The sequence below is a fragment of the Aythya fuligula genome, chromosome 2, assembly GCF_009819795.1.
Source record: "Aythya fuligula isolate bAytFul2 chromosome 2, bAytFul2.pri, whole genome shotgun sequence".
Classification (NCBI taxonomy): Eukaryota; Metazoa; Chordata; class Aves; order Anseriformes; family Anatidae; genus Aythya; species Aythya fuligula.
In genome coordinates this window covers 33,723,345-33,738,386 of record NC_045560.1, presented here as the reverse complement: position 1 = coordinate 33,738,386, position 15,042 = coordinate 33,723,345, and the positions used below count along the sequence as shown (strand labels likewise).

Sequence of the window (15,042 nt, the reverse complement as noted above, 5' to 3'; positions counted from 1 at the left end):
TCTAACATGAGTTTCCTTGTTGTAAGTGCCCCTGAGACTTGACAGAATAATTCCTTTCCTTGAAATGAATAGGGTTACCTAAAACAGTAATTGAGAAAAAGGGGTTTGTTCTGCTGAACAAAAGGACTACCTCTTTTTAAAAAATAACACACTGTTTTATGAAATTACATTTTAACTAACTTTAATTGCATCTTATGCTACAGAAATGCTTTGTCTATTTTCAGGAGGAGCTGTGTTGGATCAGAACTGGTAGACTGGCTCTTGGAGCACTGCCCATTTGTTAAGTGCAGATCTATGGCAGTTGGAGTGTGGCAGCTGCTTCTGGATATGGGCATTATATTATCAGGTCAGTGTTGATAGTGTAAGGAACGTTATCAGTTTCTTCTGCATGTGGTAATATTCTTTTTTATTTTTTATGGGAGAGGAAGAAGGTGTGTGTGGGGGAAAGCAAGTTGATCCATTTTTAGTTACACTTGTTTATTTTACTACCTCTTCAGTAGGCTTACCTCTGTGACCTTTCATTTCATAAATGTCAAAGATGAATTTCTCTTTTTAGGCAAGTTCCTTCCTTTTGCTTTTGCATATGCAATTGCATACTGCCAAGTTGCAGCTAGTGTGCATGTCTCTTTGAGCCTTTTTTTCCTCTCTCCTCAACCTCTTACATTTTTTTCAGAAGACAGCAGCTATTTAATCACTGTAGATCACAGATTTGCCAGATGACTTTTCTAGCAATTAGTGATTTCCCCTTCCTCTCTCTGTTTTCCATAGTTTTAGAATACAATGGATTGTGAGAGCGTTCTGCTCCTTGAAGCGGTTGTCATGCCAGGTTCTTCCCAGCTGCCTCCCCTTCCACCCCAGGTTTAAGGGTATGGTCCAAATGATGTCATTGGTTATAACCACAAGGATAACCAACATCTGGAAACCTGAGGGACTACAGTACCACTGTAGGTGTAACTACTTGCATAGCTTAACTCAGTGCATTCCCAGCCCTGGGGTGTGTTACACAATTTCCTTTCCTCCTTGTGAGAGGGAGAGGTGTTGTGGGAGACTTCTCAGTGTCAGCTTGCACACAGAGTATACTTCAAGATTTTCTGCTGCTACAGCTACACTGATGGTGTATCTGATAATGTGGCATCAACAAGGATTCAGTGACTCCCCCAGTAGGAACTTGTGTTTTTGGCTTTGGAACCTGTTGTTTGAATCCAGTTAAATCCCAGTTATGCCAGGGAAGATGACGGCTATTAATATAACTATGTTACCTTACCTGGATTTATTCTACAGAACCAGTATCCTTGAATTTGTGCAGAGGCCAGGATAAAGATGTGCTAAGCATCAGCTGAGTGGCTTTAAAAGTGGTGAATCTCTGAGTGTGCTATGAAGACAATGTTAGACATGAAACTGTTCTAATCCTTTTTCAACCTAGAAAAATTATTATTTTTTTTTTTTAGCCTAGTGTACCCTTTTCATCTTTTCATCTGCATTATTGAACTTTGTTCACTAGTGCCTGGCCATTAGTGAGAACAGATTAGAAGCTAATGGAAATCAAAGCTTAGAAGTTTGACAAGGGAAAGGTTTTTTCTCTTCCAGCCAAACCCCCCAATTCTAAACTGATTTCAAAATTGATTACTCAGCAGTCTTAATGCTTTAGTGTCAGGAACCTGGAGATCTTCACATAGAGTTTTTGGTATTGTTCTGTTTAGATGCGTTGAATTAATACTGGAAGGCAGGATTGCTATTATACTGTTTGTGATTCTTTTTTCCTGTGTAGTGGTGCATATCAGAATTAAAGTTGGATGCAATGCAGAAGGTGTTTGGGACACAGCCTTCAAATGCAAAAGGTTTAAAGGATATCTTTTTCTTTCTTTAAACAGTGGACAGACAACTGTATTTTCAAGATGCTCATGCTTTCTACCAGTTCTCAGCAGATGAATGTACCTACCTTTTCTGTGAATTTGAGAAAGAGGAATGCTGGAAGAATGGTGTAAAGCTCCTACTTCAACTACTGCCATTGGCTCCTCCCAGGATTGACATGTAAGTAGGCATATGCAGCTGTTTTAAACTTTTGCTAACTGTTTTGTAAGCAACTGCCTTATAATGACACTGTTTATGCCCCAGCCACCATACAAGTGAGTCAGCTTTCTTTTCAGGGTTGCCAAACTTTGAAGAGGTGGGCTTTTCTGTGATCTGCACTGTGATTAGTATCTGAGAAAGTCTGGGTGCTAGATAAATGAGGGCATTCAACTTGGGGTTTTTGAGATACTGTGGTCCTTATGTACTAGTTTGCTGACTGTAGCTTGCTCTTTTACCTGGGCAAGTTGCTTTATTTTTTTGGGTGTCTTCTCTTGCATTTGGAGGTTTGGCACTAATTTGGCAGCAGACATATTGTGCAGCTGATTGACTATAGTAGACCAGATGCCCTCGTCCTGGGTGAGGATCAGCTATCAGATAGAGAGGATGATTAAGAATGTGGTAGCTTCAGTTATCTGATTTTTAGTTTGCTGTTGTGTGTTTGTCAGTGCCCTGTAGTCTCTTGTTGCCATTCCTCATGCAGAATATGCCATTTAAGAATTTTCCTTCCTATATATCTGCTCTTAGACTTGACTCTTGGTTGTTAACATACCCCCTGTGCCGATACAGCTGCACTCTAAACATTGTCTATTTAGAGCAGCTAGAAAGAAACCATACTTGTTTGTTCCACAGTGAGAGGCCAAAATGCAGAGGGGAAAAAAAGACATCAGTGAGGTCTGGAGGCTTGTGACCTCTCATGCCTTGGCAAAGCTGCAGGAGCTGGCCAGCGTAGACATGTTGGGTTAAATTCTTTCATTGTCGCTAGCATAATGAAGCCTTAAACATGATACTTATGTTGTGGAGAATTATTACTCTGGCAACAGGAGGTTTATTTTTTCTTTGATGCCAAAGACAAAATTTTTTCTGCCAGTATTTTTCTTCTCTACACAGATTTAAAAAAACACGTTCTCTCAAATATGTCTAACAGAAATCTTTAAAAGGAGTATAAAGGCAAAGTCACTGAAGTATCTCACTTCCAGTTACTTAAATTCAGATGTTCAATCTGAGCCTTAAGTGTGGTGAGCTGACTGAAAAAAATCTCAGTAACTTCTCTACCTGGCTCAGGTCAGAAACTTGATCCCTACCCCTCTTGCTGACTGCCCTTACCAACACGAAATGAGCAGTTCTGGAGTGGGGGTTCCCCTGAAAATACATTTATTTGGTCAGCTTGAGTGAGTAAAGTGAGTAAAGACAAGTGACAAGGCTCTCAAATTGTCAAAAACAGGGGGTTGAATGTGATCTTCTAAGCAGATGACTCATGGGACAAAATCTTTGAATATTTTTGGAAATAGAAATTCTTGTCTTACAGCCTAATATGGCATTAAACAGTTTGGTCTTTCCTTAAATATTGGTGCAATTTCATCCTGACTTCTGTGAGAATTTATGTTTTTCCTCATTTTCACTGCAAATCAGGTAACTTTTCATGATTCATGACTACTTGTACAAAGGTTTTGCATCAAAAAGACAAACCAGATAGCTTGTATTGATTTGTTACATGAAGGATGCTGGCTGAGTAAGAGAATAGATTGAAGTCTTTTCAGGTTTTGAGTTAAAAATGTGTCATGCATGCTGACCTTGGCCAGAGAGTTCCCCTATTTTACAGTCTGCTTTTGCTATTTTATTGTTCCAGTGAAACTGTCATTTCAAGTGGAGGCTGCTCCCTGCTACATGAAATGAACAATTATTCAGTAATGTACCTTTCCAGCTCCTTCCGCTCACATTATTCAAATTTTAGTCAAAGTTGGATTCCTTTTGGGAACACTATCACTGAAGAATTATTTTTTTTGGAGGTTTTACTTGTCAGATTGTGAGGGTGCCTTTTTTAAAATACATATTGAAGGAGATGAATGTTAAGTAATGTTATAGTCTCCAGGGAAGGTGATATTAAAGGGAAAGGAGGCTTTTCCAGTTTCAGAATTCTATGCCTGATGCAAATAATGAACTGCTAAAACACTATCTGAAAGAAAATAGATGTGAAGAAGTGTGTGTTAGTTATCTCACCAAGTTAAAATAGACCCATATATTCTTTCTTCATGAAGAAAGAAGTGATTCCTTGCAATGAGTGTTCATCTTCTCAGATAAATTCATAAGTTGTTTTTCGTACCATTAGATGATTTGTCTTTCTTTTAATTTGGTATTTTTGTATTCATTTTTCTGTTGCGTTTTCTGTATAGTCTGTATTGTTAGCATTAATTCCAAATGTACATAGGGACAGAGAAATTCTTAATGTTATTAATTATTTTCCTGCTTCATCAGAAGTGACTGCCTGCTTGTGTACCAGGAGGCAATGCTGGACATCTTGCAGCATGCCCAGGTACTAGATGAGCTGTCTTCTCTGCAGCTGGCAGACAGCAGTCCTGCACGTGCCTGAGCTTCTGGGTGCATTGGTGGGTCCCAGGAGCACCTGCTCACCCAGCAGCAGCCTGTGGACTTGATTAGACAGCAGCAGCTCTGGAGGCTTCTTTCAGCACTTCTGGAAACAGGCAGGGCTCTGGTCCTGCCTTCCTGTCCAGATTTTTTTTTGAATGGATTTGTTTGTTTCTGGGCAGTATTAAGTGTTTCCAAGTAATACTGGAGCATGTTCAGCAATTAAAATAGTACTTTGCATGCTGAGGTGTGCTTGCAGTTCCCGAGGAAATGCTCCCTGTTGCCCTTTGACAGTGTCAAATTGCCTGTATTAAACATGGCATTGGGCAGGAATCTCCCATGAAAAAAAAGACAGGTCTGGAGGATATTTCAGCAGCTCGTGCTAAACTGAGGGCTGATGTTGTTATGTGTGTTTCACAACTCTGAGCCACTGTAGATGCTGCCAGATGAGGTGGGACTGATGCTGAGGCCTCTTGGGGTCATTAAACACCCGATGGTAATCACAGCCAAATTCTACTTGAATGGAAAAGAAATGAATATTGGCTTAACATGGGAACAAAAGATCTGTATTCAGAGCCCTGCCATGGACTTCCTTGCAGCCTTGCGCAGTCACTTAGGCTCTTATCCAATGCCTCTTGAATTCTTTCCCACTGACTGCAATGGCATTGTATCAGACATTTGATCTTTATGTGCTTCTATTTCCTTCTTATCAAAGGGGGTGTTTATACCAACACCTAGTTCCCAGTGCCACATTTCTAGAATGCATTGGGTGTTCTGGGTACTGGAATATATCCAACATTTTTTGTAATTATTTGAAGGAATATTAATAGGGGATTTTTTTCTCCTTTCTATCATATTGTTTATTTTCTTTCCAGAAGTTTTATACTATATTTTGTATCTTCTGACTGAAAATAATGCATTTATTTAGATAAGTAACCTCTTTTTCTAAGTAAATTGCTTTTAATCCACTTGTTCAGGATGGGATATTTATTTAGACAGTGCCTTTTGAAGTTCCTGGAAACCTTTTGCTGAACGTGAATTGCCTTCAAGTATCCTTGGGTCTCTTATTTGCATTGTAGGTAGATTGTAAAGCCAGTGTGCAGTACGTGTTGTGTATTGGAGGTGCTGTCTGGGCACGGGACTGTGGGCACAGCTGTATTGCTTCCTCTGTCAGCAGGTCAGGAAGCAATGTATTCGATTTTAGGTGGTGCATAGGTAGGCAATAATTGTGCCTATCTGTCATGCCTTCCTGAAGATCTAAGGCAAGTATCTCTGCATTTTGTTCTGCTCAAGTGTACCTATACTGAGCTGTACAGGTATTAGGCTTGTTTGTCTGGGCTTTGTACCCCTTGTTCAGTACCAGCCCTACTAAGCCTTGGTTGGTCCATTTAAATAAAAGTGCTAACTGTCCTGATTCTGTATCCATTCAGTCTTATTTTTTCCATTAGCTTGGTTATCAAAATACACTTCCTCTCTGATTCTGGAAAGCTGATGATAATTTTTAGTACATTAGTGTTTCCATAAGTGTTTGATGCACATATGCAGATGAATACTGGGAGTACTTTAAAATAGAAGATGAAGTGATTAAAAACCCAAGATGAAAATAGCTGTGCTGTATGCTCTTCTGGGTTTACGGCTTGTATCTGTGTCTGTACCAAGCTGCTGGCTTTTGCCTCCAAATTAGAAGAACCTGGACTTGTCCAGGTTCTGAGAGATTAGAAGAGATCAGATGTGTAGGTAAATGCAGGCATCTAAAGAGGTCAGCTATTTTCATCTCATTCCAAATTATAAAGAGACCAAATCAGACTCTGCAAACGAAACAGTTTGTTTATTTCTTTTGGGTGGTTTATAACACTTAAAATGTTAAATCACATTTTTCTTTGAATAGGATAGACAGTTGTGAAAGTGTGATTTCTAATCCAAATTACCATTGTGTTTTGAATATGCTTGCCCCTAAACAAATACATACGTCATTCTTTGCTTTCTGACCTTAATTTTTTAATTTGGTAAAGAAGTTTTTGGACATGGGTTGTAAGAACCACAAATACACCAGCTGCATATTCCAGACATGTTGTGAGATCTCTCCCTAAACACATCATGTGAGCAATTAAATAATTTAGCCAAATATAGAAGCTTCTGTTAATACCTGGGATTTATGCTTATTACAGCAGCTGGAGTTTTGCATATCTGCTCAGTTTGCTGGCACACCACACTTCTTGAAAACCATAGAAAGTAAAAATCTCCATTTTTTTTCTTTTTCCCATAGTAATAACTCTATCATATTGGTATCTTTCTTCTGATCTGTTTTGTTCTGAAAGGCTCACAGATGGTTTACTGGTGGGAATTGGGCTATTTTAAAGAAAAACAGTTCTATCCCACAGCAACTTTAGTGTGGCTTACTCCATGTGGGCCATAGTTCTGTGACAGCTTCTAGAAGGGTTCTTCCTGCACCACCCTATTCTTTTTAATGACACAAAGTCCCTCTGTCTTGTGAATTAACGTAAATGAAACCTAATAGTGTTCTCAGGTGTTGCTTTAGTTTGCTAATTTATAGGTTTTTACATATATTATTTTCATGTGTGTTTTTTTTTTTTAATATCAAACTTCATAAGTCCTGTATTGATTTTGATGTTGCCTGCTTTTATCTATGTGAGCATGCATTCTATTGAAGGTGTTGCTCCACAGTTGAGCAAAGCTTGTTAGCAAGCAGATGGAAAACTCTTTGCTCTGTTGATGGTGTACATTTTTAGCAGAGAAAAATATGCATTCAAATAAGCAAAGATGAGTCAAAAGGGTCCTGTGTTCTTCAGTTCTTCGTCATGTTTTTATAGCTGAAGAATTCTCTCACTGTTTTAACAATTTAATCAAAAGAGTTCTTGACAGCAAGGGACAAAGAGTATACCCTGTCATTACTGACACAATTAATTATTGTCATGTTGCAGTTATCTTTTTGATGCAGAATCTCAAAAGCCCTTCCACACTAGTGCCTGTAGCCACACAGTTCTGTGCTTTTCAGGAATCAAAAGATGTTGAAACAGAATGAAAGAAATAATATTATCTTATTTTTATTTTTAAGGCCTGATCAAAAAATAGAAGATACGACAGAAACCAATGCTGAAATTCTTGCTCGTCTCACTTCTGCGGTAAGGTCACTACATCAAAGTTTGTACTGATCATGTTTGAAACATCATCATGATTTGGATCCTTTCAGGTCTTAGCGAGCAGATGTTTATAATGCGAACTACTTTTTTTTTTTTTTTTTTTTTTTTTTTGTCATTGAAATGAGGAAGCTTTACTAGATTCTTAGTGTGTAACTCTACAGATATTAAAACAGTCCAATGAAGGATCACTGTCTGCTTTCTTACAATCCAGGCCTTTCACAGCCTGGGAAATGCCAGTTTAGAGGATCACGATGATTTTTTCTGCCAGCTAGCTTGCACTCAGATCCTTTTGGTCAAGTGAACATCAGTGTGAACGCAACAATGAGACGGAGGTCAAGGGGAGTCATAAGTTCTGAGGAATCTCAGCTGGGTTATCTTGGGATTTGGCTTCCCAACTGCGTTTAGCCTCCGTAAATTCCATCATAATAAATGACAGTTTTTCCTTTCTGTGCTGGAATTTGATGCATCTTTTTTAGCATGTAAAATCACTGTTCTAAGAAGACTGGGCTTTTGAAAGTTATACTAGATTCACTTGATCTCATGTAATATGATGACATAGATGATGAGAGAGAGTGTACCATCAGCAAGTCTGCAGATGATGCAAATCTGGGAGGAATGGTTGATACAGCAAAGGGGTGTGCTGCCATTCAGAGGGGTCTTGGCAGGCTGTAGAGATGGGCCAACAGGAGTCTCTTTTCACCAAAGGGCAATGCAAAGTCCTGCATCAGGGGAGAAATAACCTTGTGGCCCTGTACAGGCTGAGGGCTGGCTGGCTGAAAAGCAGCTTTTCAGGAAAGGGTTTGTGGTGGACAGTAAGTTGAATATGAGCTAGCAACGTGCCATCATAGCCAAGAAAGTCAACTGCCTCCTGGGCTGCATTAGTGCAAGTGATAGCCTCAGCTTAAGGAAGGTGATCCTTCCCCTCCTGTCAGTAATGGTGATGCACAACTGGAGTGCTGGGTCCAGTTTTGGATTCCTAGTGCAAGAAACACATGGACATACTAGTGTGAATGCTGCAAATGACCATGAAGATGATAAAATGATAAATGGATTAGAGTATCTGACAGAAGAGGAAAAGCTGAGAAAACTGGGAGAAACTGAGAGACTGGAGAAGGTTCAGGGAGGATCTTAGCAGTGGGTATAAATGCCTGATGAAACAGAGTAAAGACAGAGCCACCCCTTCACAGTGGTGTCCTACAACAGAACAAGAAGCAATGGGTACAAACTGATGTTCAAGTAATTCCACTTAGACATAAGAAGAAAATTCCTTACTCTCTCAGATGATTTTGTGATAATAAGGTTCAACACCTCTAAATCATAATATAAACAAAACATAGAATTAGTGCTAGTTCTGTTTTCTGTACATGAGAAGGTACTGATATGACAGTGAGCCAGGCAGGGTGAAAAAGTTTTCATGAAGAAAAGCATGAGGAAAAGAGTAAGTAAAAAAAGAAAAAGTAAAATTAATAAAGTAATATGATGAAACTCTGAAAAAGGGAAAGAAAAGAGAATTTGTATTAAGTTGTGTAAAGACAAATGGTTCTAAATGCTCAATAAACTAAACAAAATAATTTAAACTGTAAGATTAGAAGATTCTATGGTTTGTAAACTGCTCTTTATTTTTTTTTTTTTACATTTTCTTTATATTCAAATTCCTTGCTTTTTTCTACTTTTTTTTTTTTTTTCTCCTGACACTGAACAAGAGAGAAGAAAGAACTCAGACTTGCTTTCCTCCATTTTTAGTTTTATTGGGAGATAAAATAGAAAAATACTTATTGCAAAGTCATATCTTTAAACAAACAAACACAACCTCACTCAAAACCCACCAACAACAAATATTGTCAGTATACCTCAAAAGCATCCACTCTCAAAAGTAGAAGAACAAAATATTTTTATCAGTTTAAGAAAGAGAAGTAATCAACAAAACACATTGACATGCCAAGTTTAAGCACTGGATCTAACTTACTGGATGCACTTGAGGAAAATGCATATCCCTAAACACGTGAGTAATCGACAGTGAGTTCAGAGTACTTTACATCTATCTTGCACGGTCAAAACTTTGAACTACATCCTTGGTGATTTCCAGCAACAGGGCACATTTTCAATTTTGTTTTATTTTTAATGAGCTGTTTTATGACTGTAGCTAACTAACTGAAGAAAAATTAGGCAGTTGCATTTCTAGGTGGCCTGAGGCCCATTCATTGCCACAGTGGTGTCAAAAAGACTGATCTTTTTTTTTTTTTCCCTTCATTTTCTGTCTTTTCAGAAAACCCTACAAGCTCTCATAATGATTTTCTAGTCCAACCATAGGAAGAAAAAAAAACACAACCCAGCCACACAAAAAAATTGAGACCAGAGCAGAATCCTTCAAATATTAACATTTGTATATGAAGTTCTCCCTCTAAGAGAAAATGGCATATAATATTGTTCTCCCACTTTTCCTCCATCCAATTGGCTGGGATCTGAAATACTAAGACTTTATGGAGAGCCTTCATGTTTCTCAAGGCATTTTGAACCATCAACTTTCACTGTTCCGCAGAGTGCTGTCCTCAACAAGGTATAGGTTCTCAATATTTTTAGCTAACAGCCTTAGAATTTGTGATGGGGAGAAAAAAAGAGTCCTGTGAGGAGGAGCGGGAAACCAAACATGAAGTTCTTAGCCGTGACTGAAAATTTGTTCACACTGTCTTGCTTTTTGGCTCAATGAATATCCTTGTATTTTCTACAGAATCAAATCACTCTTACTTGAAGAATCCATACTTCAGAATCCTGCTCACAATACTCTTCAGACTAGCATTTCAGAAGTGAAAAACCGTATCTACAGACCAGCATTAAAGCAGTTGGAGATCAGATTTAACTTTTTAATGTATTTCTAGGTATGGAGGTTCAAATCCCAACAGGGAACAGGGCATACCAGCCTCTTCTACTGTCTCTTCTACTTTCTCTTTGCTTTTGTTGTAATGGACTGAAACATTCTGTATCAGGTCAGGAGGATGCTTCTCTGCCAGGTTTTCTCTTTTGGAAATTGAATTCCCAGACTTGCAAAACTAAACTGATTGTGAGGATACACCCTGAGCAACATTGGAAGTATCTGTGTGCCTAAAATAGAAATCACTGTTTTAGCATCTGAAATGGCAGGGAAAGCTTGTAAGCATGCATGCCTGTAAGGTCTAATTTTTATTTCTGTATCCCTGTAGAAGCTTTTTTTTGTTGCAAAATGTGAAATTCACTTCACCTAAATATAAGTGACCATATGGCAGACATCTACATCTGATCTAGTTTTCCAAGGCACTCCATACAGTCAGTAGAAATAGGTGTTTTTAGGATGCTGAATGTGTAATTAATTTTGGAAGTCTGCTTTTGTGAATAATAAACATATCTTAGGCTGCAATGGTAATGCATTTATTCTGTATAAAGGGAGTATAGCGTGACTAGCACAGACAACAGGCACTTGCACGAGTTTGGCAAATTCCTTTTTCCACCTCTTTTTCTTTACCGTGGTCTGTCTTTCCACGTTGGCCTTTCTCTTATTACTTACCCCCTAGTGTTCTTTGTTACCAGGTGTTGTTTCTTTTATATAACTCCATTTTTTGTGTTCACTGCACAATTTGACATTTTTTTGATGATTCAGCCAGTCTCAAATGATTAGTTAGGGAAATGCACTTTTGGTTTCAAACAATGGCTATTGAGATCATAGAAGATAATAGCGATAGCTGTGGCAAATGATGCAAAGTCAGTAGGGCTGTAGGAAAAAACTGCAGAGGTTTCTTTCTCATCTTAATTTGTGCATAAAGCATGCAATTCAGCTCTTTGAAGAGCAGAGTGTGATACAAAAGACAAGAAATTAACTTGGTGGGCTCTCATTTTTTCTTTACTCTTTGTTCTGCAGTGGAAGAAACAGAGTCAGTGAAGGTAACTGAATGGAGCCCATCAAATTTTATGCTCGTATCATATGCTTCATTACAATGAGGCACTGACAACATCAAACTTAACCTGCAAAAACAGTTGACATGCAAGCAGTCTAAAATGCCATTTGAAATAGGTTTGCATTGGATAATCTTTTGAGCAGTGAATTTTTAAGAAAAAGTACTGATTGTTCCTGGGTTTAAAGAGGCATTCCAGAGCTGTCATGCATTCCATGTCATGTCCCAAAAAGCAGCTTCGTATTCAATGTGTTGTTGCACTGTTAAAACTAGAGCATTCTGGGATGGCTATGAATGCTTCCCTGCAATGCTGTTACATCACCTTGTGATAGGATAAGAAAGAATATCAGGATGTTAATGCATTGCACCTGGCAAATACAGTTTCCTGGTACTTTAGATAGTCACCCAGGTACTACATTTATTTAGAGTCCACCAAACTTTCATTTCTTAAGGTGCAAAGAGTGAATTAAACTCTTTTTCAAAACCCCACTGTTGAGAGCTTTCTCTTGCAGGATTTCATTTTGAGATTCTCTAAGGATTGCCACTTTGTATCTAGACCTGAAGTCCTATTTGGCACATTGAGGTATGGAATACTTTCACAAAAGACTGCTCTAGACAGAAAAAAGTAGAGGTGGTATGAACTCTCCACTAGATGCAAAACTATGCGCTCTGTGAGAAAATGACCAGATTCACGGATAAGAGAAGAACAGCGTAGAATCATCATAGAATGGCTCAGATTGAAAGGGATCTCAAAGACCATCTAGTTCCAACACCCCTGCCATAGGCCTGGACACAACCCACCAGATCAGGTTGCTCAGGGCCTCATCTAATCTGGCCTTGAACACCCTCAGGGATGGGGCATCCACAACCTCTCTGGGCAACCTGTTCCAGTGCCTCACCACCCTCTGAGTGAAGAATTTGCTCCTAACCTCTAATCTAAATCTCCCCTAAATTTTTTTAGTTTAAAACCATTCCCCCTTGCCCTGTCATTAGCTGATTGAGCAGAGTTGTAGTCTGAATGGCTGGACAACCGGACAGGTTTAAGTCTGCTTCTGTGGTGTGTCTCAGAGGTTCACAGCTGATGAACTGTACTCTACCTAGAGGCTGGCAACAAGAGGGTTGCTGATGGGCCGGTGTTTGACCTGTTAAGTGTCTTTGTCAATGACCTGGAAGAGGTGATGAAGTCTTGCTTGCTCATCAAGTTTGCAGAGGAGACCAAGTTGAGGACTGTATGCTGGAAAGCAGGGCTGCCATCCAGGGAGAGCCGGACATGCTGGAGAAATGGACCAACAGTACCTCATGAATTTCATCAGGGACAAATGCTGAGTCCTGCACCTGGTGCAAGTTAACCTCTTGCACCAATTCAGGTCAGGGTCTGCCTGACTGGAGAGCAACTTTGCTGGAAAGGATATGGGAGTCCTGGTGGATACCAGTTGAACGTGAGCCAGCTGTGAGCCCTGGAACCAAAGACAGCCAACAGCATCCTGGGGTGTACTAACAGGAGTATAGCTAGTAAAGTGATGAAAGTGATTGTCCTCCTTTACATGGCACTCATTAGACCATGTCAAGATACTGCATGCAGTTCTGAGGCCTCAGTACTAGAAAGACTGATAACCTGGAGCAAGTCCGTTGGAGGTTCACCAAGGTGGTTGGGGCTGGAACACTTGCGTAGTTAGGAGAGGCTGAGGGAGCTGGGCTTCTTCAGCCTGGAGAAGAAAAGGCATCAAGAGGACCTAACAACAGCCTGCCAGGGCCTTTGGGGAACATACCAAGGAGATAAAGCTGGGCTTTTGGCTTGATTGAAATGAGATTCAGACTGGATGCAAGGAAAGAAAACTTCTTGTTGTGAGGAACTACAACAGTGGAACAGACTTTCAAGAGAGATTGCTTCCTCAATTGTTGGAGGCTTTCAAGATTAGACTGAGAAAATCCTGAGCAACCTGTTCTGTTCTCATAGCTGACTCTGCTTCGAACCAGCAATTGGACTAGAGACCTCCTTAAGTCCCTCCCAACCTGAATTATCATATGATCTTTATGAAAACATCACCTTAGCTCCCCAGGTTTCACACTTGTGTGACTTATATATAAAATTATATATATATGTATATATATATTTTTTAAGAAATATCCACCTGCCATTTAAAGGTAGGAAGATTCACCATATAAAATATAATTTGTATTTAATCAAGCAAACATAAGTGGGTACTTATGTGAATGCTTTTGTTCTTTCTTATTGCAAAAAGAAAACTTAGCAAGATGTGGTAATATGATTACAACAAACAAAATGTTATCTTTTTGACTGGTGTAATATGTCTGTAAACATGTTGTGGTAAGCTAGCATTTAAGCTGAATCAGTCTTGACATCTGCATTGCTACTCAAAACAGGATGCTATTTAGACAGTGTTTGCTTTGTAGCAACAAGCTACATGTATAAACCAATTTTTTATATTTAATATCTTAATTTATTATGGTAGGCACAGCTCTTGTGTGAATACATGTTTTACTTTGAGTCTAGATTATTATCTGCAATGTGATGTGCAACTATCGATTTTGTCAAACAGGCAGTAACTGAAATCCTGTTAGGAAGAAGTATGATAATGTGTGGCATGTGTGCAGTGAGGAATGAATGTTGTGCACCGATTTCCATTGGTGTAATGATGCATAGGAATTGCATGTCCAGCAGAGATGCCAAATATGCTTACGCTAAAACAGACAAAAGCACATAGAGTATGAAATCTAGGGGCATCAGGCAAAACTAGAAGGATGCTCATCAGCACCAATTCTTTGTGACTTGGGTGAATCCTATGAGAGGGAGCTCAGACAGACAGAATGAAACCCTTTGGTGAAGGAACATTTGCCTAATATTAAGACTAGAGGGGCATTTTTTCCAACATCTTAGTGTTTTTGCTCAGATCAAATTCAGTGCTAGCTGCCCACTTGGCTTACAGCAAAAAATTAGATATTTTGCATATCGTGGAAAAAATACAGAAAAATTGTATTATTGTATGTGATATTAGCACCGTCTTTCAAACACTTAGAATGTACTATGTTATAAGCAAAAGTAATACTGTGAATATAATTGCTGGATGGCACAATGTTGTTTTTTCTTCTGTTTTTGAGAAGAGGGCATTTTTCCAATTCTATTTGATTGGGTTAATTGAAATGTTTACAACTGTTGCAGATTGTAGTGTCTCCCAAGGCTAATCTTGAGATAACATATTTTTAAAACACTAAAAGATAAAGATGAGACATCAGTGCACTGTTTTGTACTGTCAGTAACCTGGGAGAATAGACCAGGATTGGGACTTTGACGTCGATACCTCCTGCTGAGTTTAATGAAGGGAGAGATGTCTGAGCATTTTGCCAAGAGAAATTTTGGTGTTGTTATTCAGAAACAACTTGGGCTTTTATTGAAAATCCCACTCTAACTCTGGATAGCATGCATGTATCATTACTAGTGTATATTAATTGCTGCAAGTAAGCACACAAGTTGTCTTGCCAAAAAAAACAAATGTTCTTTCCCA

The 15,042-nt window shown here is 39.0% G+C and overlaps 1 protein-coding gene across 1 annotated transcript in view; it reads left to right on the top strand.

The window, feature by feature from the left end:
• The first annotated feature begins 231 nt into the window (after positions 1-231).
• Positions 232-15,042, top strand: part of RAPGEF5 (Rap guanine nucleotide exchange factor 5) — a 128,182-nt gene continuing 113,371 nt past the window's right edge. Inside the window, exons 1-3 of the mRNA XM_032181219.1 lie at positions 232-346; positions 1,872-2,031; positions 7,511-7,577. Of these exons, the coding sequence (XP_032037110.1) occupies positions 295-346; positions 1,872-2,031; positions 7,511-7,577 (279 nt within the window). The 5' untranslated portion in view covers positions 232-294. The remainder of the gene's footprint in view (positions 347-1,871; positions 2,032-7,510; positions 7,578-15,042) is intronic.